Raw genomic sequence first — 23,000 nt, forward strand, 5'->3', positions numbered from 1 at the left:
ACATGGACAGAAAGGCTATATGCCAAAATGAGGATAACAGTGACCTCTGTGCAGAAGAGAAGGAAATGAGATGAGGGACACTCTTTGATAGTATATGTAGTACAGTTTTCTTTAAGAAATAAGAGTCTAAATGGCAAATGTTAAAAATCGGATAGATCTGTGTGACAGGTACATTTGTATTTGTTATATTATTCTTGGTTCTTTTATGATGTTTGAGAGATCCCAGAATTTAATGTAATTGAAAAGCATGTATTTTGAAACACCCAGGCTAGTCTTATAATCATTTAGGTTTAAGAACCACTCAAGCATAGGGAACAAGCATAAATAGAATACCACATGTGAAATTCAACATGAACAGAAGCAATGGAGAGGCAGTCATTAAGAAGTGAGATTACGGAAAATTATTCAGCTGTAAAAAAAGGAGGAAATCATGCCATTTGGGAAAATGTGGATGGACCCTGGGGGTATTATGCTAAGTGAAATAGGTTTGGACAGAGAAAAACAAATACTATATGAGCTCACCTACATGTGGAACCTTTAAAAACCCGAACTCACAGAAACCGAAAAGACTAGCATTTGCCAGAGGCAAAGGGTGGGATGGGGAAGTGGGGAAAACGAACAGTGGTCAAAAAGGAACAAACTTCCAGTTTTACTCTCAACTCCTGGGGACGTAATATACAGCATGGTTAACAATACCGTATTGTGTATTTGAAAGTTGCTAAGGGAGGACAACTTAAAAGTTCTCACCACAAGAAAAAAAAACCTGTAATTATGTGAAGTGATGAGTGTTAACTACACTTACTGCGCTAATCATTTCACAATAAACACACATGTGAAGTTTGGGGGGAAAAAAAAGAAGTGAGATTCACTCTGTGTTGGGAGTGGACTAAGGGAGGAAAGCTTTCTAGACAGGGAAAATCAGTAGTAGAGTTCTGAAAGGCGAATGAGAAGCTTTCTCTGAAACTCTGTACAAACACAGGCATAACTTCAATCAACAGTGAGACCGGACAGCGAGCAAGGGTATACGCCGCAGACATAAGGCTGCATTTAGCTGTTGGGGGAGGAACAAGCTGGGAAACCCTTCCCAGTCAAGCTGGCGGGAATCATTGGCTAAAAATCCAGCAAGAAATCAAGATCACTTAGGCTTAGATACCATCTGCCAAGGAAATCAGCGCAAGGGTCGTCTCTATCAGTTCACTCCAATGCCAAGGCATGGTTCCTGAAGAGGCGTGGGTGCCTGGAGGCCTGATGCTGCTGGAAGGGACGGGGAGGGAGGATCCATTATGACAGAGCCCTCTTCCACAGCATCCACAAAGGTCTGCAAACCAGACTAAGGCAGAGCACACAAACGAACTGATTACTAATGCAGTGTGGTTTCAGCCTTTTTTCCTCCCCTTAGGTAACATTTCGCACCCATCTGAATGGGGGAGGGGTATAATGGCTTGCTCTGCTCATAACCCTTGTAAATCATTGCTGGAAAATATGGGGGAGAGTTAATTTATGGGAAGGGGTGGGTTGAAGTGTCTGGCAGACAAGAAGGTCCAAAGCTAAGCAACAGGCCTTAAAACAAAAAAGCAATAGTAACACCAATGACCAGGTCAGGCACCCAGGGTCCTGAGAATACCTATAGAATTCAACGTTTGACTTAAATCAAATCTCTAGCTTTTGGTGAGTGAGGGCAAACAGGGCCAGATTTGACGGAATTCAGAAAAATGAAGAAATGCTAGTTGTGCCCCAAGTACCAAGCGGAGGACTTAATAACATACATACTACAAATCTGAGTCATTCTGTTTCTTAAGAACTCTCTTTCCACAGAAGAATTTTTCTTTGGAAGTGATGCCATCCGATAGAACTTCCTGTGATGATAAAAAAGTCCAACATCTGAGATGTCCAATAAAGTAGTCACTAGCCACATAGGGTGGAGAAGGCAATGGCAACCCACTCCAGTACTCTCGCCTGGAAAATCCCATGGACGAAGGAGCCTGGTAGGCTGCAGTCCGTGGGGTCGCTAAGAGTCAGACACGACTGAGCGACTTCACTTTCACTTTTCCTTTCATGCATTGGAGAAGGAAATGGCAACCCACTCCAGTGTTCTTGCCTGGAGAATCCCAGGGACGGGGGAGCCTGGTGGGTTGCCGTCTATGGGGTTGCACAGAGTCGGACACGACTGAAGCGACGCAGCAGCAGCAGCAGCAGCAGCCACATAGGCTTACTGAGTACTTGCAATATGCCTGCCTGCTATGATGGAATAATTTGATTCTTAACTTTATTTAATCTTAACTAATTTAAATAGCCACCTGTGGCACGTGTGTATAATATTGGAGAGCATCTTTTTGAGTGTCTGCATAGTATTCTAGCACACTGATAATTCATCCCTTCTAGGAAGCATTGGAGAAGGCAATGGCACCTCACTCCAGTACTCTTGCCTGGAAAATCCCATGGACAGAGGAACCTGGTGGGCTGCAGTCCATGGGGTCGCGAAGGGTCAGACACGACTGAGCGACTTCACTTTCACTTTTCACTTTCATGCATTGGAGAAGGAAATGGCAACCCACTCCAGTGTTCTTGCCTGGAGAATCCCAGGGACGGGGGAGCCTGGTGGGCTGCCATCTACGGGGTCGCACAGAGTCAGACACAACTGAAGCGACTTAGCAGCAGCAGCAGCAGAAAGCATTAGTTTCCAGCCTATCACCATTAAAAACAAGGCTCACACACACATCCTCATAGCTGAGTCTCTGTATACATCCCAAACTATTTCACGAGGATAAAGTCCTAGAAGTGGAATTCTGGAGTCAACTGGTAAGTATGCATCTGGGCTTTTCCTACATAGCAAGCTCACCCACTTACAATAACATAGATGTGTACAGAATTTTACCTATCACCAGCTGTTTTCACATACACAATTCCCGAAGGATCCTCAATGACTACCAGGTAAAATCAGATGGGGCAGGGAAGAGCAGCCCACATGGATCGACAAGGAAACAAGCTGTGAAAAAGCGCACTGCCAGTTTGATTGGTTTAGAGAATTTTTATAGCCAACATCAAAAGAATCCACCCAGCCAGTCTGGGATGTTAGACCATTTGTTCTCCTACATCAGTTTAGCGAGGAAAAATGCCAACGCTATATTCACAAGTGGAAAAAGCCAGATATGAAATTATATTCTCTGTATGATTAAAACTACATAAAAATCAAAGAAAATAAACCAATGTATTAACAGTCTTTAGATCACAGAACTATAAGGTAGGTTTTTCTAAATTCTTGTCCAAATTTTTACAATAAACCTGGATAATTATTTAAATAACATTTAGTTATATTAGTGAGCAATAGTAAAAGCTAAGTGCCTCCCATGTTTTATCTCAATTAAAATATTTCTGCTTGGGAGGGTCCATTCAGTTCAGTTAAGCTCAGTCGCTCAGTCGTGTCCGACTCTTTGCGACCCCATGAACCACAGCATGCCAAGCCTCCCTGTCCATCACCAACTTCTGGAGTTCACCCAAACCCATGTCCACTGAGTTGGTGATGCCATCCAACCATCTCATCCTCTGTTGTATTCTTCTCCTCCTTCCTTCAGTCTTTGCTAGCATCAGGGTCTTTTCCAGTGAGTCAGTTCTTTGCATCAGGTGGCCAAAGTATTGGAGTTTCAGCTTCAACATCAATCCTTCCAATGAACACCCAGGACTGATCTCCTTTAGGATGGACTGGATGGATCTCCTTGCAGTCCAAGGGACCCTCAAGAGTCTTCTCCAACTTCTCCAAAGTTCAAAAGCATCAGTTCTTTGGCGCTCAGCGTTCTTTATAGTCCAACTTTCACATCCATACATGACCACTGGAAAAACCATAGCCTTGATGAGATGGACCTTTGTTGACAAAGTGATGTCTCTGCTTTTTAATATGCTATCTAGGTTGGTCATAACTTTGCTTTCAAGGAGTAAGCATCTTTTAATTTCATGGCTGCAGTCACCATCTGCAGTGATTTTGGAGCCCAGAAAAATAAAATCAGCCACTGTTTCCCCATCTATTTCCCATGAAGTGATGGCAACTGGATGCCATGATCTTAGTTTTCTGAATGTTGAGCTTTAAGCCAACTTTTTCACTCTCCTCTTTCACTTTCATTAAGAGGCTCTTTAGTTCTTCTTCACTTTCCTCCATAAGGGTGGTGCCCCTTATTATCCCTATTTACAGATGAAGACACAGTGGGCAGGAAAAAGTTGAAGAAACCTGGCCAAAGCTGAGGCGGTGAGCTGGGATTTCAACCCAGGCTGGTTCATTTGAAAGCCTGTATTCTTAGTGACCACATCAGTGCATCTCAAACTTTAATTCAAGGCAGAATCACTCAAGGATCTTCTTAAAATTCAGGTTCTGATTCAGGTAATGCTGATGCTGTTGGCCTGGAAACCCACACTGTGAGTAGCAAAGCTCTTACACCATAATCCCACGATAATACTACGATTTTAAGAAGAAAATACACTATACTCGAGCAGGAAAATGTTTTCTAATAATTTAAATAATAGCAACACTTCCTAAGATATAAAAGCAAAAATAGCCTTTTCTTTTCAATCACTTTTGCAAAGCCTCCTTTTCTATCCATATGGCAGGCCTTAAACTGCTCTTGTAAATTCCCACCCACAGACGCTGGTGCCAGACTAAGCCCAAGTCGAAGCTTAATCAACCTTCTCATCTCATTAGCAGGGAGGATTTTATCCCCAAAGCTTCCGATAGCAAACACTTCCACAAACCCAGGGAGCAGCTGTGTGGAGAAAAGACACCCTAGGGGTGTCCCAAGGAAGCCGCTTGTCTCACCCACCGCTCCTGACTGCAGACACTCATCATCGAGTCACCAGCACATTTTGGTGGCTCAGATGGTACAGAATCTGCCTGCAATGTAGGAGACCAGGTCTGATCCCTGGGTCAAGAAAATCCCCTGGAGAAGCAAATGACTACCCACTCCAGTATTCTTGCCTGGAGAATCCATGGACAGAGGAGCCTGGTGGGCTACAGTCCACGGGGTCACAAAGAGTCAGACACGATTGACTAATGCACCACTATTCCCACAGACCTTTTCTTTGAAATGTTAAAATTAGGTACTCTCTAAATATTTTAACCTTCCAAAGTTTGGCAAGCACTCACTAATATTATCCAAGAAGCTTCAACATCCTTTAATTATGTCTCTAATTCTTTATGTCTGTTTACATGGGATTATCAGATACTTGCTGTTTAATGAAACCTTTGCCATTTGCAGTATCCCTGTTTATCTATCTTACTGCTTAATGGTATGCAATTACTTATCTGACTGCAAAAGAAGTCTTGGCATATAGGACTTTATTTCCCTAACCTCTCACTCTATGTCTCTTTAAGTTTACTACATCTCCTATGAAGAATAGCTGGGTGATTTTTTTCACAAGAGTTACTGAGATTTTGCTGTACACTTGGTCTTATAATTGATGTATTTCTATCATCCTCCACTTCCCTCTAAGATTATATTGATTGATGCGCTTCCTTCCTCGAATCATTTGTGTTGTCTCAGTAGCAAGTTTTACTTCCTTTTAGATTAGGCCAGAAGATAACCTTAAGTTTCTTATTATTTAATGTTTTTAACACTGATATTTCATGAGACGGATCTGTTTTCAATTCTTTCCTCCCAGTAACTTCTCATATTCGTTAAGTAAGCTGTGTAAACTCCCTTCAAGTGGAATTAAGAGGCACAGCAGTTTTCATTCACCTGTCAGAAACCCTTTTTATATGCCACATGCTAGAGTCTTAATTGTCTAATTTATCACATGCCTTTAAAACTGCTATAATCCATTTTCCTCTACAAGCGCTCTTTCTTTTTGTCATTTTCTTTTAAGCCACAGGTGTCTCTGCTATGATGATCTCTGCAGGTCTTTGATGCCGAATGAGACTGTTTCAAAGTCTAGAGCAGAAACAGCGCATCACCAAAGGGCAACCTCTCAATTTCCTCCTTCCCTCAACTGCTTCTCCTCTTCAAAGTCACAGTCGCTTATCTTGAGCGATCACCTCCATGCCTTCTAGGTAACTTACAGGAGATCCTATTGTGTGACGGACGCTAAGCCAAGCCCTGACTCAGGTGCTGGACTAAACAACAAATAAGATGGACATTAAAGAAACATGCAGGACCCCATCCTGCCTCTGGAATTCGAATCACACAAGAATGGGAGAGTTCTTTCTTCTGCTCAAGATTAGCGCTAAATTACACTTTCTGGGTACTTTCAAAAGATCCTGAGATTGCCCGCCAGTGATGGACAATGTTCCTTTCCTTGAATATACAGTCCAACTCCTGATCCACTCCAATTTCTCTGGTATGTTTCTTATTCAAAAAATCAAACACCCTTAGTATATTTTCGACATCTGTTAGCTTTTCCTGAATTGTCATTATCATCAACTTGGGCAACACAAATGAACTCTGAGCATGCTAAATCTTCCCCTACTGCATTGCTGCTGCCCTTCATAGGTTCCACAGATGTTTATTGCTTCTCTATAACATTTACAAGGTTAGTTCAATCTTTAATTACTATAGATTATTCCTGATGTGAGCCTTTCTCTTCTACAGCAATTACCGTCCGCTCTTTACAGTCCTGCCATGCCACACCCCTGCCAGCTGAGCTCCCTCCTATCATACCTTTTAATCAAATTTTATAAAATCTGCTTTTGAAGCCCCCATTCAGTTCTGTTCTGGTTTCCCTTAGCATCAACCATTTTTTATAGCTTTGGATTTTTTTCTGATGAAATTTTTACCAATGAAACACCCCCTGCTACTAATCACTCTTCCATCATCCCCAAACTCCCCCATCTTTATTTTTATAATAAAAAACAAGCTAAATTTAGCACTTTCCAAACCAATTGAGAGGGTTTCTTTTTCAACTGACTGTGGAATTACAAGTATCACGAGGGCTCACTTCTCAGCCATGTCCAATTAGTTCTCCTAGAGAACACTGCCCTGATTCAAGGCAGAAGCTGAAGAAAAATGTTCCAGTAAGGCCATCAGACAGCACACTTGTGATATCCCCAAAGCTAACCTCACTGGGCCTTATAATAACGAGAACAGATTTTTAATGCAATAAAATTACACACCTTTTATGTTTTCATTTCGCTCTGCCAACAGACACACGAGTGTCCCACATGGAATGCTGGCACCTTGGGTCAGCACGTCTTCTAAATCAAGTTATTCATAGGGGCCATCCCCCTCCAGCACCCAGTTCCAGAGGCAACTAACTGGCTGTCCTCCCTCTCAGCAGCCTCCCTCCAGGCCAGAGACAACCCTTGTCTTCAGTCTCGCCATGTTGCCTGTCAAAAACCACAGCTGGACTTGAGCACCTGCAAATTCACCCAGTTCACAGTCCCCTGGTAGCACAAAGACTCATTAAAAAGAGAGACAGGTTTCAGGAGAGAACTTAGGAGGGTTTGGAATCCTGAAGCTTATTATGGTCTGCCTGTAGTTATTAACGCCTTTCAGACCTGCAGTGTTATTTCCTCACAAGACAGGACCTACTGTCCATAAGAGCCCCTTGGTTTGAGGTAACAAAATGGGGCAAATTCTTTCCAGCTATGATTTCTTTCTGGTGCAGTACACTAACATTTCACCTTCCTCAACAAAATAACATCAATGACTAGTTCGGAAAAAGTTCTCCCATATTTGAACCATACCAGCTTAACCTCGGAGTGAGAAAGACCAAACTTAAAGTTTTCTTTTTATATGAGGCATTATAATCAGCACTATATTTTTGTCCTAAAAATCTATTTTTAGATTTTTATAAACAGTGGGCACTTCTCTTTGGCAGCCAGCGCTACTTGAAGGAAGTACTGACCAAAAAGAAATTACTTTTGGTTGGTATTCCAACAAAATATTTCCACCAAAGTGGGGAAAACATCTCCATTATGAATACATTCAAAGGCAAGTCTCATGGTGCTGAAATAATTTGTTTATTGTTGCTATTGTTTCTTTTAATAAAACCTCTACAAAAGCCAATTTAAATGCCTATAACAAGAAGTCCTCCATAGGGGGGACAAGCAAAATGTCAATTTCAATCTGCCGAGAACAGGCCACTTGAATAAAAACAACTTGAGATGCTTCCTGACCAATGGCTCTCCAACAGATTATTCTATCTAACATAATAAGCAAGGAATCTATACTGACACCACTGAACTCTCTAGCACCATCTAGGAGTACACCTCCTTCTTCCAACACACAAGAATTTGAATGTCTACTCAATGCCTATGCAGAAGAGCCAGCAGTCAAGAGCAGTCTACATGCAAATCCTGAAACTACCTCTTACTGGCTGCAGGGTTGGGAAATTTCTTTAGTGTTCTAGTTCCCCCATCTCTACAATGGCAGAGCATACTGTCTACCTAAATGAATGCTGTGAAAATGAAATAGGATTCATCAGCAGACACATGAAAAAAAATCATGGTACTGACATATACCACATGTTTTTAAAGGTGTTTTTAAAAGAATGCATAGTTACAGAAAAACTAAAAGAAAGATGAGCAAGAAGACACATACCTTTGGTATTGGAACATCTCTGAAATGAGGATGTGCCTAATTTACCTTTAATACTGTAACATCTCTGAACTCAAGAGGTGCCCAATAGCCATCAACACCTTACGAGAGCACAGAATAAACAGAAGCTGTGATCTGCTGGTCACTCTCAGCACCTGGGAGAAGAACTTGGTCACAGGTGCTAATGCGTGTCATCATTTCCATCTAGTACTGTGTATTGTTGGAAATGCAGAGGCTGAATTTACCTGCTATTTAGAAAGCCTTTTAAAATACGACACTAAAATTTTGCACTGAAATGAAAAATTATTGTGTATACAAAAGGCAAGGAAACTACATAAATATGAAAATAGTGAAGCAAGTATCTGTCACTGGAGAATGACTACAATTCCATATTTTCTTGGTTAATTAATTAATTTATTTATTTTGGGTTGCCCTGGGTCTTCTTTGCTATGCACAGGCTTTCTCCACCTACAGCAAGCAAGGGCTACTCTTCATTGCCGTGCACCGGCTTCTCATGGTGGTTTGTCTTCCTGTGGAACACAGGCTCTAGGCCCACGGGCTTCAGTAGGTGCAACATGCGGGCTCGGTAGTGGTGGCCAGTGAGCTCTTAGGCATGTGGGTTCAGTAGCGGTGGCCTGTGAGCTCTTAGGCATGTGGCCTCGGTAGTGGTGACCTGTGAGCTCTTAGGCATGTGGCCTTGGTAGTTGTGGCCTGTGAGCTCTTAGGCATGTGGGTTCAGTAGCGGTGGCCTGTGAGCTCTTAGGCACGTGGGCTTGGTAGTGGTGGCCCGTGAGCTCTTAGGCATGTGGCCTCGGTAGTGGTGGCCCGTAAGTTCTTAGGCATGTGGGTTCAGTAGCAGTGGCCTGTGAGCTCTTAGGCATGTGGGCTTGGTAGTGGTGGCCAGTAAGTTCTTAGGCATGCGGGCTCGGTAGCGGTGGCCTGTGAGCTCTTAGGCATGTGGCCTTGGTAGCTGTGGTCTATGAGCTCTTAGGCATGTGGGTTCAGTAGCTGTGGCACTTGTGCTTAGTTGCTCTGTGGCATGTGGAATCTTCCCAGACCAGGGACTGAATCTGTCTCCACTGCACTGGCAGGCAGATTCTTATCCACTGTACCACCAGGGAAGTCCAGTTCCATATTTTCTTGCAAAGTATGAGCCAAGCACTTTAAAGTCAGGTGCTTGAAGATATATCACGTTTTGTTTCTAAGATAGAGGCAAAAAGAGTGCCATTTATAAACTGAGAAAGTGAACGGCAAGTGAAGGTGAATGAACATGCCAAGTGCTCGGGAATAAACGGAATGTCTAAACGACAGGAGGCAAGTGTGCCCAATGCATATATCTCAAAGTAGAATTGATAAAATACAACATTTTCAAAAAGCAAGTAAAAAAACAACAACTATAGACAAGTATGAGCTCATTAACTCTATGGGCACATGCATGTGTGTGTATAAATCCACAAGGACTAAACTGATATACCAGACAGTTAATAGTAACTTAAAAAAGAAATAAGAAATGTAAACAGAGGATTAAGAAAGATGTTAATGTTTTACTATAATGACTTCTACTGTGCTTGAAATTTTTATAATAAGCAAGATATTATTTTGATAATGTTTTTAATTCAGGAAGATTATAATGAAATGATATATGTGCGGTTTTGGCATCCTGCCAGGTAGAGAACCCTCCAGTGATTGGCAGCCATTATTATGCTCCTAGACTCCACAAAAGAAATGAGAAATATGACATATACATTTAACATATGATTCTAGCCATTAATGAGTTTACAATCTAGTAGGATTAGAGACTAAAAAAGGTAGGAGATATATATATATATATATATATATATCAGTCAGTTCAGTTGCTCATTCGTGTCCAACTCTTTGTGACCCCATGAATCGCAGCACGCCAGGCCTCCCTGTCCATCACCAATTCCCGGACTTCACTCAGACTCACGTCCATCAAGTCAGTGATGCCATCCAGCCATCTCATCCTCTGTCGTCCCCTTCTCCTCCTGCCCTCAACCCGTCCCAGCATCAGAGTCTTTTCCAATGAATCAGCTCTTTGCATCAGGTGGCCAAAGTACTGGAGTTTCAGCTTTAGCATCATTCCTTCCAAAGAAATCCTAGGGCTGATCTCCTTCAGAATGGACTGGTTGGATCTCCTTGCAGTCCAAGGGACTCTCAAGAGTCTTCTCCAACACCACAGTTCAAAAGCATCAATTCTTTGGTGCTCAGCTTTCTTCACAGTCCAACTCTCACATCCATACATGACCACTGGAAAAACCATAGCTTTGACCAAACGGACCTTTGTTGGCAAAGTAATGTCTCTGCTTTTGAATATGCTATCTAGGTTGGTCATAACTTTCCTTCCAAGGAGTAAGCGTCTTTTAATTTCATGGCTGCAATCACCATCTGCAGTGATTTTGGAGCCCAGAAAAATAAAGTCAACCACTGTTTCCACTGTTTCCCCATCTATTTGCCATGAAGTGATGGGACCAGATGCCATGATCTTCGTTTTCTGAATGTTGAACTTTAAGCCAACTTTTTCACTCTCCACTTTCACTTTCATCAAGAGGCTTTTGAGTTCCTCTTCACTTTCTACCATAAGGGTGGTGTCATCTGCATATCTGAGGTTATTGATATTGCTCCTGGCAATCTTGATTCCAGCTTGTGCTTCTTCCAGCCCAGCGTTTCTCATGATGTACTCTGCATATAAGTTAAATAAGTAGGGTGACAATATACAGCCTTGATGTACTCCTTTTCCTATTTGGAACCAGTCTGTTGTTCCATGTCCAGTTCTAACTGTTGCATATATATGTGTTTCTATACACACATATATATGTATGTGTGTGAATATATATATAAAGACATATATATATACACATACACTAAGATATGTGTATATATACACCAAGATATGCATATTATACATATATAAATATACATATTTATTTGTATAATATAATTATACATATTTATCACATATATGTGTGTGCTAGCCTGCAATGCAGGAGATCCCAGTTCAATTCCTGGGTCAGGAAGACCCACTGGAGAAGGGATAGGCTATTTACTCCAGTACTCTGGCCTGGAGAACTCCATGGACTGTATAGTCCATGGGGTTGCAAAGAGTCCGCACAGCTGAGCAATTTCACTTTCACTTTACTTTAGCATATATGTGTCTGTAGGAAGTATGACAAGATAAAGAAGATTGCTGCCTACAGCCCCAGAAGAAATGTCTCATTAGAATCTCATAAGCCTAGAGTTACAAGAACCTTAGAATACCATTAGATTTACCCCAAAATTTTATCTGGATAGCTCAAGAAGCAAGCTAAGACATGCGCCATCACCTCTGAAACCTTATTAAGAATGACCCATCCAACTTGGAGGGCATTATGTTTAGTGAAATAAGTCAAACAGAGAGAAATACTATATGATATCACTTATATGTGGATCTAAAAAATACCACAACTAGTGAATATAACATAAAAGAAGCTGACTCACAGGGGTAGAGAACAAACTCATGGTCACCAGCGGGGCAGTGGGTGTAAGTGGGTGTACAAGGATGTATTGTACAACACAGGGAATATAATCAATATTTTCTAATAACTGCAAATGAAAAGTAACCTTTAAAAGTTGTATAAAAATAAAAATTTTAAGAAAAGAATGACTCATCCATTAAATATTCCCAATGACTGGATATCCAGGTTTGCCAAAGCCTTGTGACATCCACACAGTTGTGTTCTCATGAAGATCACAGATACATCAGTATATCTCATATTTAGGAACACAACGCCTCCAAAACCCCACTTGCTGGAGGAGTGCCTCTGCGCTTCCCAGATCATGACAGAGGTAAACAACCCCATTTCCATCACTGGATCATTCAAGTCTTCAAGGGCCAAGAACAAGTTCTACACAGCTCTGCCCGCCCTAGAGCACAGAGCCAGTACCGCACTAGTGAACAGTCAAAGACAGGAAGTCCCCTATACGCGAACCTTCAAGTTGCAAACTTTCAAAGATGCAAATGTGCATCTGGTTCCAACAAGGAACCAGGACCTCTGCCATCAATGTCAGTTGTGAGTGAAATTGCAGCTTGCTCTCCGTCTCCTATTGCTGACAATCCTTCAGCTCTACCATCTCCCCCCTGCCTCCCTCCTCCAGTCAGTAACTCTTCGTGCCTCTCCATTTGATGTCAGCCCCTGCATGGGTCAGGAAGATCTCCTGGAGACGGGATTAGCTACCCACTCCAGTATTCTTGCCTGGAGAATTCCACGGACAGAGGAGCCTGGAGGGCTACAATCCATGGGGTCACAAAGAGTCAGACAGGACTGAGCGACTAACACTACACCTTTCAAGGCACTGTATTGAAAGATTTAAAATGTTTAGTTTTTGTGTGTTTGTTTTTTATGTATTATTTGTGTCAAAAGTATTATAAACGTATTACATAACAGTATTACATAGCTGATTCTGTTAGTTGGGTACGTAGGCTAACTTCATTGAACTTATGAACAAATTGGACTTACAAATACCCTCTTGGAATGGAACCCATTCCCATGTAGGGGACATACTATAAAGCTTCAAGAAGAGTTTTCAAGTTACCCAGAGACAAAAGGGAAGAAAACAAGACTCACAGGCTCAGGAAGCCAGGGCTCCCACCTGAAGAAGCCTTTGGGGAGAGGGTGTGATTTGAGGCTCATGTGTCTGATGGAAGATAAGGGACACTTCTCCCCACTCCAAACCCAGCGCTGCTCTCTTGGTAGCTCCTTTCTCCCTGCAAACTCACACACAGAAGAAGACAGCGGCAGACACTGCACATGGATGCTGGTCTTCTGAAGAGAGGAGGAAGCTAAAAACTCAAGGCAGGCTGGCCACCACTGAACAAAGGAGCCGGACAGCTGGGAGGCAGTGTGTACAAGGAATGCAAGAGTTACTAAGTGACGCAGAGCTTAACTTTCAAAGGACTTCAGAGAAGAAAGTACAAGATGCAAATTTCTCCAAAGCTCACTGGCTGCGAGTACAGGCGATCCCCCCCGCCCGCCTAGAGAAGGAACTCCAGTTTTAAAAGCTTTTGATGGGAAGGGGGAAGGAACCATGGGGAGGGAAGGGGAACCGAGAGAAACAATGACCGCTCTGTGGGGTGGAGGCAGGGGGACTTCCAGGGTGAGATTTCAACACGCAGCTCCCAAGGCAAACTTTCAGGGCGCTTCTCCTCCAGCTCACAGGGATAGTGAACCTCCCAAGTTTAAAAGGTCTTCAGGGAACCAAGTGGCTCTGGTGTCACCCACCACCTGCCTTTTACTTGCTTCCTCAGCCTGTCTCTCCCAAGGAAATGAAATCCACAATCTCCAGCTTCACTTGCTTTCACTATCACACAAGAGCAAGAAGCAGGAGGGAAAGGTCAGGGCTGAGGCTATTTCTAGATAAAACCTATTTTCACATTGAACTTGTGGGGTTGCAGAAACAGAAAGCAGAAACCTGATGATGAAGAGACCCTTGGGAAGGGAATATCACTCTGAATCACTGTATCTGGGAGACACTTTTGGGATGAGCAGTAAGGATGCTCCAGATGTCTGGCAAGGTGGGGAATGCTCACAACCAGACCCAGGGTTAGCAACTGGGGTGCTCAAGCTGGGCTGATTCTCAAGGGAAATGTGGGAACGGCTGGAGACGTTGGTTGTCACAACTCAGGGGGGCAGGGAGAAGGAGGCTGCTTCTGGCACCAAGGACCAGTGGTGCTGCTAAACAACCTACAATGCAAAGGACAGCCCCCCACAACAAGAACTCTCCAGTCCCAACGTCAACAGCACCACGGCTGAGAGATGCTTCCCCAGATAAACCCCAGCCCTGCAGCCATCTCCAGAAACCCTAACCATCCTATCTGAAATAGATATTTGCCATCCCTCTGACCGGGCAGTTATCCTGTCACCCAAGTCTACTTATCCTGTGTGTGTGTGTGTGTGTGCACACACACGTGTGTGTGTGTGTGTGTGTGCTTAGTTGCTCAGTTGTGTCCAACTCTTTGCAACCCCATGGACTGTAGCCCGCCAGGTTCCTCTATCCATGGGATTCTCCAGGCAAGAACACTGAAGTGGGTAGCCATTCCCTTCTCCAGGGGATCTTCCCAACCCAGGGGTCAAACCCGGGTCTCCTGCATGGCAGTCGGATGCTTTACCAGCTAAGCCACCAAAAGTTTACTTAACCTGTGAGCAATATCAAACATCAAATACATATGACAGGCAAATCCTGTATCCTCAGAGTACCTGGCTCTTCTCCCAGCAGACGTTTTAAGGGCACTCTTAAGACCCAAAAGGTAGATTCTTTCACAACAATTACAATAAAAGCAACACACACACAGGAGCAGCCATGTTTAAAAACCTCCCCAGTTGTCAGGTAGATGTTGAGGGAAAAATAGCTGCACAGTTAGGACGGCCCATGCATTTCCAAAATATTCCAAAGAGAGAAAGAGGGAAAAAGAACAAACAAGATAACTCCACAACCAAAAACAGATTTTCCCCCAGGGCTCTCTCATAGCTAAAACCAGTTCCATCACTCTGACTTGTCTTCCATTTTTTAACTGTAAAATACCATAAACATGTAAGAAAAGGGGGGAAAGGTAAATATAGAATTTAATGAATGAAAACAAACCCCCATGTAACTACACCTCGGGTCAAGAAATGGAACCATGTCCAGTGGTATCTTGCTGCCAGACATGCCTCTCCCATGCACAGAGCAAAAATATGGGTGCTATTTTGAAAGTTCTATCTTTACTCAAGGACTGGGATTTATTTTTATGTATTTACCACAAATACCAACTGCTGTGACTGCAAAGTGAACAGATTTGGGAAGGGGGGCTGTTTATGGAAACAAACTCATGGATTGTTAATTCACAAAAGCACGTAGGGGGAAAGGCATGGAAGGATGCCCGGAAATAGGGCGGAAAGCCCAGACTGGGGGCCTAGAGAGAAACTCAAGTCAGAATCTGGCACCGTGGGTACGGGTAATCTTTCACGGACCACAAAATGACTTCCTGTCACACAATATCGTTGGAAAAACTCAACGGAATCACGTGTTTCAAGGGCGAGCAAAGCATCTCACACATAGGAGATGAGGGTCCACAGATACTGGGTTCCCTATTCTCTCCTTTCCCGTGAAAAAGGGGAAGGTGGAAAAGGCCATGACTTTCGTAGATTATTTGATTAGAAACTCTCCTAATTCCCAGTTCTCTAAACCCTTTCACAAAGAAGATGATACAAACCCACTTTTAAGTTCTTCTGGTGACCTTGGCAATGAGACACCTAGACCAGTCTTGGAGGCCCTCCCTCTGCTCCTGGCTCACATCCTGCGCCTCTCCGTCACTTATCACAAAGGTAAAGGCAGAAGTGGACTGTCAGGAAAAAACACCTCGCACCCCAGCAGGGAGCCTTCATCCATCTCTTTGAAGACAAAAAGCAACAAGGTGTGTTTATTTGTACTTGCTGCACACAGCCTCATCGACGGGCCTAGGCTGCACAAAGCCACTCAGTTCGTTTAAAAATAATAATAATAATAAAACCCACCTGCTCACATCACTAAGCAGATCGCTCCAAAAGAAAAGGTCAACACCCACACTCCTGGGTACACACGGGGGAAATCAAGCCTTTTCACGGACAGGTAGAAAAGGTCAGGGAGTTCCTAAAAGGTCAACCAATAAGGAGGTGAGCCGTCTAACCCCCACAAGGCCTGCCCACCATTAGATATCCTTCAGCATCCACGCATTTAAACCCACTGAGCCCACCTCGGCAAGGAAAGCTGGACCTCAAACAGCCTGAGCCTTTCTCACCGGATACATTAAAAAATAATAACGGTCGAAATCGATGCTTCATTTCCCTAACACAAACAGTAAAAACAAAGGAAGGAAAAAATATACACATGCATGCAAAGGTGTCTGAGAAGATTCCTGAAAAATAGAGGCCTCCAGATTGCTGTTGAAATGTCAGTGTCCTTCCAGTCCTACAAAGACCTGAAACTCAGACTAGGGCTCTGCTCTGACCCCGAGTTTCTTCACAGACTATCAAAGGGAGAAAGAAATCCAAAGTGCCAAAGCACTGGCATTTATCATCTTTCTTGTTCGATCAACTTCCCAAAAGAGCATGGAGGTGGAGGATATGGGACAGAAGGACAGGGTCTTTGGCCCACTACGAATTGACCTACCATGCAGGCTTCAGGAGACATGACCAGCCCTGTTCTCCGGTGACAAGTTAGAGCAAAGTGAAATCCCTGCTAGAAGGGTGATACTTAATATAACAGGAAAAATGCACACACTTCAACCTGCCTAGAGGTTTCTAAACTAGCAACTCACTGTAAAGGTGAGTCAAAACCACACAAGCCCAAGAAACACAGATAACAGAAAACCACCAGTTGGGACAGCTAGGTGTTTTGTGACTACCACCCCCCATCCTTCCCTCCCCACTATGACTGTTGTTCAGTCGTGTCCAACTCTTTGAACCCCATGGATTGTAGCACACCAGATTTCCCTGTCCTTCACTATCTCCTGGAGCTTGCTCAAACCCACTCTGACTATTCTACTTATTTTAGCCCTATTTTACACATACACATATATTAACCAGTGCTGACCAGAGAAAGACAAAATTAACTGTACAGCTATTTTTACAGTGATGAAGACTCAACGAAAGCCACCCAGTACTAACTGGGAGATGCAATAAATAACAGTTTCTACTGGGCCGCAGGCAGTTCCCTGAGGACATGAGCAAGACCTGGCTTCTGGACTGTCCTACTTGGGTTTTATCAGGGGACACACAGGGTCAATGCAAATAGAAAGCATGAATCTAGGCAGGGCTTTGTGTCTGAGACGTCCAGGAAACCTCCCAGCTCTAACAGCCTCCAAATAATCACTCGTCCCTACCTGTGACTGCCAACGCCCCCTGGGAACCCTCTCCCTGGGGTGGCTGAGTACTTCAGGACAAACAGGACACTCTGACCCACACCTGGTTAAAAATCCACAGCAGCCACCAGCATTCCACCCTCCCTAGAAGCCGCAGAAAAGCCACAGACATCTAAGCGGGAGTCTCGGAGGAGTGGGGATGATGTCATAGGTCTTAGAGTGGGGGAAGGCTACCCAGCGGATTCTCAGGATGGCCAGGACCAGGGACTCCAAACAAGGAGGAGGGTTTGTCTTTCCTAGTGCACATCTGGGAGGGAGGGGGAAGCCTGGAATTAAGTGAGGCTCAACTTCCCCAACAAATACACCCCCAAAGATACTTCCACCTCAAGTAGCTAGAAGTATCTGGGAGAATCGAGCATGAATTAGACATGTAGATGGCACCAACTTCAGGCAAGCCAGCTTGTTGAGGAAGAAAGTTCACGCTGCCCTGCCATCTACTTTCCCGTGCACCAGCTGCCCAGAAATAACTATGGGGGGGTCAAGGGCCTGCCCCTTGGAGGGGCAGCTGACAACTGTGACCAGAGGGCAGGGGCAGGGGAACAGCTCCGGGCTGGAATCTGGAGCGTGCCCACATCAGCAGAAAAGTTCCAGAGAACATCACGCTGCTCCTGAAGACCTCAGGGTGCACACGCTAAAGGCGATGCCAGGTTCAAAGGGTGGCAGATGAAGCCCGTGCCCTCTCCCAGGGCATCTTGCTGGACAGGGCGTCCACCGTAAGGCGAGTGGGGGTGATCAGATGATTTAAATAAATGTCCTGCTCCCAGAATCAGTGGGAAAGATGAATAATTCCCAGGTCCGGCCCTGCTTCATCTCCCTTTGCTCAAACCAAACACAGTCCCAGGGAGGAATGGATGGGAAGGGCGATACCACCCGCCCCGCGGACCAGGTAGGAAACTGAGGCACGGGGGTGCACACAAGACCCAAAGGGGCCCTGGGGAGGCTATCGCAGCACCCAGCACCCCGCGTCTGGGATGCTAGGATCAGGGAAGCGTTCTCTCCTCTCCCCACCCTTCTTCCTTTCTTCTACACAACACACAACACACACACACACACACGAACTCTCCAGCTACGCCCAATCGGGGCAGCTGCCGGGCTCCCCAGAGCCGGACTGCACACAAAGCCCCGCCCGTGCACACACCACACAGCACAAGCCGGCGCGCACGCCCACACAATAGGACGGCGCGCACCCCGCCGCGGCCCCTCGCCGGGGTCCCGGCCAGCCCGGCGCCGGGGTCCGCCCTCTGTACACACCCGCGCCGGGAGACGCAGCCCGGGCAAGGGGAGGGGGCACGATCGCAGCCCCGCCGCCGCGCCCCGCGCCCCTCAGAAAGTTCTCCGGACGCCCCCCGACTCACCCGTGGCGCTGCTCAGCAGCAGGCACAGCGGCCCCAGCAGCCACATGGCGCGGCCGCCGCTCCCGCTGCCCGGCGCCGTCGCTGCCCCCGCGGCCTCGGCGACGACCCCGCCCCTCGCGGCGCCGGCCCCGCCCCCGCGGTCCCGCCTCCCGCCCGCCCCGCCCTCTCAGCCTGGCCGGCCTGGCCCCGCTTTGCGAAGTTTTCGCGAGCATCCGGGCCGCGCGCCGCCAGCGTCCTGCCCCGGTTGTCCAAGCTCAGAGAGGCCGCCAAGGGGGCCGCGGAGGGTCCGGCCCTGGCGGCCGCTCGCCACCAACTCCCTCTGGCTGCGAGGATGTAACAGTCCAGGCTCAGTCCTCGCCTTCTCTTTCTCTTTTTCCTCCCACTTCTGTTCCTCCATCCTCGAAGGATGCAGCGCTCACCACCTCCTCAAGTCCCAAACTTGAATTCTTTACAGAACTAACTACAAAATGAGTTTACTCCACGGAGGGAAAGAAAGAGTTGAAAGAATTGGCCAAATGTTATGAGAAAAAAAAAATATATATATATATATATGTCTTATTTTTAGTAGCAATATGGAATACGAGGAGTGCTTCTCAAACTTTTCAAATGCATCCGACACACCTGGACTCTGACTCAGTAGGTATTGGGTGGGGCCTGCGATTCTGCTTTTCTAAGAAGCTTTCAGGTGATTTGGAAACTGATGGTGATCCACAAGTGAAGTAGGCACACAGCTTTAGCCTGTGCTTTATTTCCTCTGGATCTTGTCTGCCTAGACCAAGGGACTTAGGGGCCCCAGTTTGCAGAAAAGGAAAGTAAATGTGAAAGTAGAAGCCCAAATACAAAAAGAACAGCTGCTCCAGTGCAGTTGGGGCTCCAAGACCGCACTGGTGACAATTCCCAGAGGATTTAGAGGGAGGAAGAATCAATGACGCTTTCGTTGTCCACTCTCCAGCCCTTTCCTTCTCCGGAAAAAAAAGCAAGAAAAAATGCAAGTCATCACCCCAAACTGGAAATATCCATTAACTGAGAAATGGATAAAGAAATTGTGTCCTGTCACTTAATGAAGCAACAGGTGCTGCTGCTTTAGTCGCTCAGTCGTGTCCGACTCTTGGGCCCCAGTGGATTGTAGCCCTCCAGGCTATAGGGTTCTCTGTCCATACAGTTCTCCAGGCAGGAATGCTGAAGTGAGTTGCCATTTCCTGCTCCAGGGGATCTTCCTGACTCAGGGATTGAACCCCGGGTCTCCTGTACTGCAGGCAGATTCTTTACCGACTAAGTCACAAGTGGCTCAACATGAATGAATGTCAGAAGTGTGGTAGGAGAAAGAATCCAGGCTCCAAGGGGGCATTCGGTATGACTCCATTTATAAGACATGAGGGATGAGGACAGGGAGGGAAGCAAAGCCATAGGGACCAAAATCAGCTCAGTAGACACCAGGATCTGGCCTGGGGAAGGACCAGTGCAAAGGGTCACAAGGGAACACTGTGGAGCAGTGAGACTGTTCTGCAATTTGATTCTGGTAGTGGTGGTGGCGGTGGCAGCCCACTCCAGTGCTCTTGCCTGGAACATCCCATGGATGGAGGAGCCTGGTGGGCTGCAGTCCATGGGGTCGCACAGAGTCGGACACGACTGAGCGGCTTCCCTTTCATGCACTGGAGAAGGAAATGGCAACCCACTCTGGTGTTCTTGCCTGGAGAATCCCAGGGATGGGGGAGCCTAGTGGGCTGCCGTCTATGGGGTCGCACAGCGTCGGACACGACTGAGCGGCTTCGCAGCAGCGGTGGCGGCTGTTGTTGTATACAACATATACACAACTTCATGCGTTTGCGAAAACTTAGAGAACTACATCCCTAAAACCCACACCTAAAGCAAGCGCATTTTACTGGGTATAAACCATACCTGTTTGGAGGAGCTGGGAGGGCATGGGTGCTGGAACTGCTGGTAAGAGAAGTTGTAGATGGGATACCCACATTAGATTTGAGATGAACTGGAGAAACCACAGAAGATACTGAGATTCAGTGTCTTTGCATTTTAATTATCTGCTCTAGGCTGGAAATATAAAGGTTAAAGTGGATCAGGTCAAAATTTTAAAAATAACAACAACGGTTCAAGGTAATGAGAAAATGTGATGCCATGTAGGCAAGTTGAGCAAGTTGCATACTACAAAGTACTTTGTTAAATATGGAAAACACAAACAAATTCTCCAAAACATTTAGCCTCTGGGGGTTTTCTTCTGGGGTCCACAAGGACTAGGGTGCTCATCTCATGGGCTTCAGAGAATTGTAAAACCCCCAATGTTTTATGCAAATTCCCAGCAAGTGTGTTGGAATGAAGCTTCTGACCTCTGATAATGATACAAAAGAAGGCAAATAATTTCTCCTACCACTGTTCATTTGCCTCCAAATATTAGAAATATGGAAGGAGGAATGGACCTGACCCAGTACCATCTTTCTTATTTCCCTGTGTTCCTTTGGGCACTTGAGCTTCCACTCTGTAAGTGCCTGCTTTACTTCCTGCCTCTCTGTCTCTTTCTCAATTTGTCTCTCTCCCTCTCTCCCCTCCGCCCCCTGCCACACACACATGCACACACATTTCTTTTAAATATATTAATGTCTTTGAGACCATTCCAACTATGTAAAGCCCTCTTTACATTCCGTGCTGTTTTTGTATTTCTATTGAATCACTTTTAGCTTCCCCACCATTTAAGCTGTTCAGTTCAATTCAGTTATTCAGTCGTGTCCGACTCTTTGTGACCCCCATGGACTGCAGCATGCCAGGCTTCCCTATCCTTCACCAACTCCCAGAACTTGCTCAAATTCATGTCCATCGAGTCAGTGATGCCATCCAACCATCTCATCCTCTGTCGTCCCCTTCTCCTCCCACCTTCAATCTTTTCCAGTATCAGGGTCTTTTCAAATGAGTCAGTTCTTTGCATCAGGTAGCCAAAGTGTTGGAGTTTCAGCTTCAGCATCAGTCTTTCCAAGGAATATTCAGGACTTATTGCCTTTAGGATGAACTGGTTTGATCTCCTTGCTCTCCAAGGGACTGTCAAGAGTCTTCTCCAACACCACAGTTCAAAAGCATCAGTTCTTTGGCACTCAGCTTTCTTTATGGTCTAACTCTCACATCCATGACTGGAAAAACCATAGCTTTGACTAGACATACCTTTGTCAGCAAAGTAATGTCTCTGCTTTTTAATATGCTGTCTAGATTGGTCACAGAGAAGGCAATGGCACCCCACTCCAGTACTCTTGCCTGGAAAGTCCCATGGACGGAGGAGCCTGGTGGGCTGCCGTCTATGGGGTTGCACAGAGTTAGACACGACTGAAGTGACTTAGCAGTAGCAGATTGGTCATGGCTTTTCTCCCAAGGAGCAAACATCTTTTAATTTCATGGCTGCAGTCACCATCTGCAGTGATTTTGGAGCCCCCCAAAATAAAGTCTGTCACTGTTTCCATTGTTTCCCCATCTATTTGCCATGAAGTGATGGGACCGGATGCCATGATCTTAGTTTTTTGAATGTTGAGTTTCCAGCCGGCTTTTTCACTCTCCTCTTTCACTTTCATTAAGAGGCTTTTTAGTTCCTCTTCACTTTCTGCCATAAGGGTGGTGTCATCTGCATATCTGAGGTTATTGATATTTCTCCTGGCAATCTTGATTCCAGCTTGTGCTTCATCCAGCCCAGCGTTTCTCATGGTGTACTCTGCATATAAGTTATATAAACAGGGTGACAATATACAGCCTTGACGTACTCCTTTTCCTATTTGGAACCAGTCTGATGTAATCTGCATATAAGTTAAATAAGCAGGATGACAATATACAGCCTTGATGTACTCCTTTTCCTATTTGGAACCAGTCTGTTGTTCCATGTCCAGTTCTAACTGTTGCTTCTTAACCTGCATACAGTTTCTCAAGAGGCAGGTAAGGTGGTCTGGTATTCCCATCTCTTGAAGAATTTTCCACAGTTTGTTGTGATCCACACAGTCAAAGGCTTTGTTGTAGTTAATAAAGCAGAAGTAGATGTCTTTCTGGAACTCTCTTGCTTTTTCTGTGATCCAGTGGATGTTGGCAATTTGATCTCTGGTTCCTCTGCCTTTTCTGCCAGTTCTTTGGAATTCTGTCAAAAGCACAGGACCCTCAGCTTCCGGAAAATGTAATAGGATCCAGTGCTAATTGTTCAGATCTCAGGGAGCCAAT

At 45.2% G+C, this 23,000-nt stretch overlaps 1 protein-coding gene across 3 annotated transcripts in view; it reads right to left on the bottom strand.

Moving 5' to 3' along the window:
• LDLRAD3 (low density lipoprotein receptor class A domain containing 3) overlaps positions 1-18,920 on the bottom strand; it is a 276,120-nt gene extending 257,200 nt beyond the window's left edge. For all 3 annotated transcript variants that reach the window (XM_025266219.3, XM_006062344.4, XM_025266218.3), the window contains exon 1: positions 18,804-18,920. In XM_025266219.3, coding sequence (XP_025122004.1) covers positions 18,804-18,849 — 46 coding nt within the window. In that variant the 5' untranslated portion in view covers positions 18,850-18,920. The remainder of the gene's footprint in view (positions 1-18,803) is intronic.
• Positions 18,921-23,000: the final 4,080 nt, after the last annotated feature.

This window comes from Bubalus bubalis, chromosome 16, assembly GCF_019923935.1.
Source record: "Bubalus bubalis isolate 160015118507 breed Murrah chromosome 16, NDDB_SH_1, whole genome shotgun sequence".
NCBI classification, from domain to species: domain Eukaryota; kingdom Metazoa; phylum Chordata; class Mammalia; order Artiodactyla; family Bovidae; genus Bubalus; species Bubalus bubalis.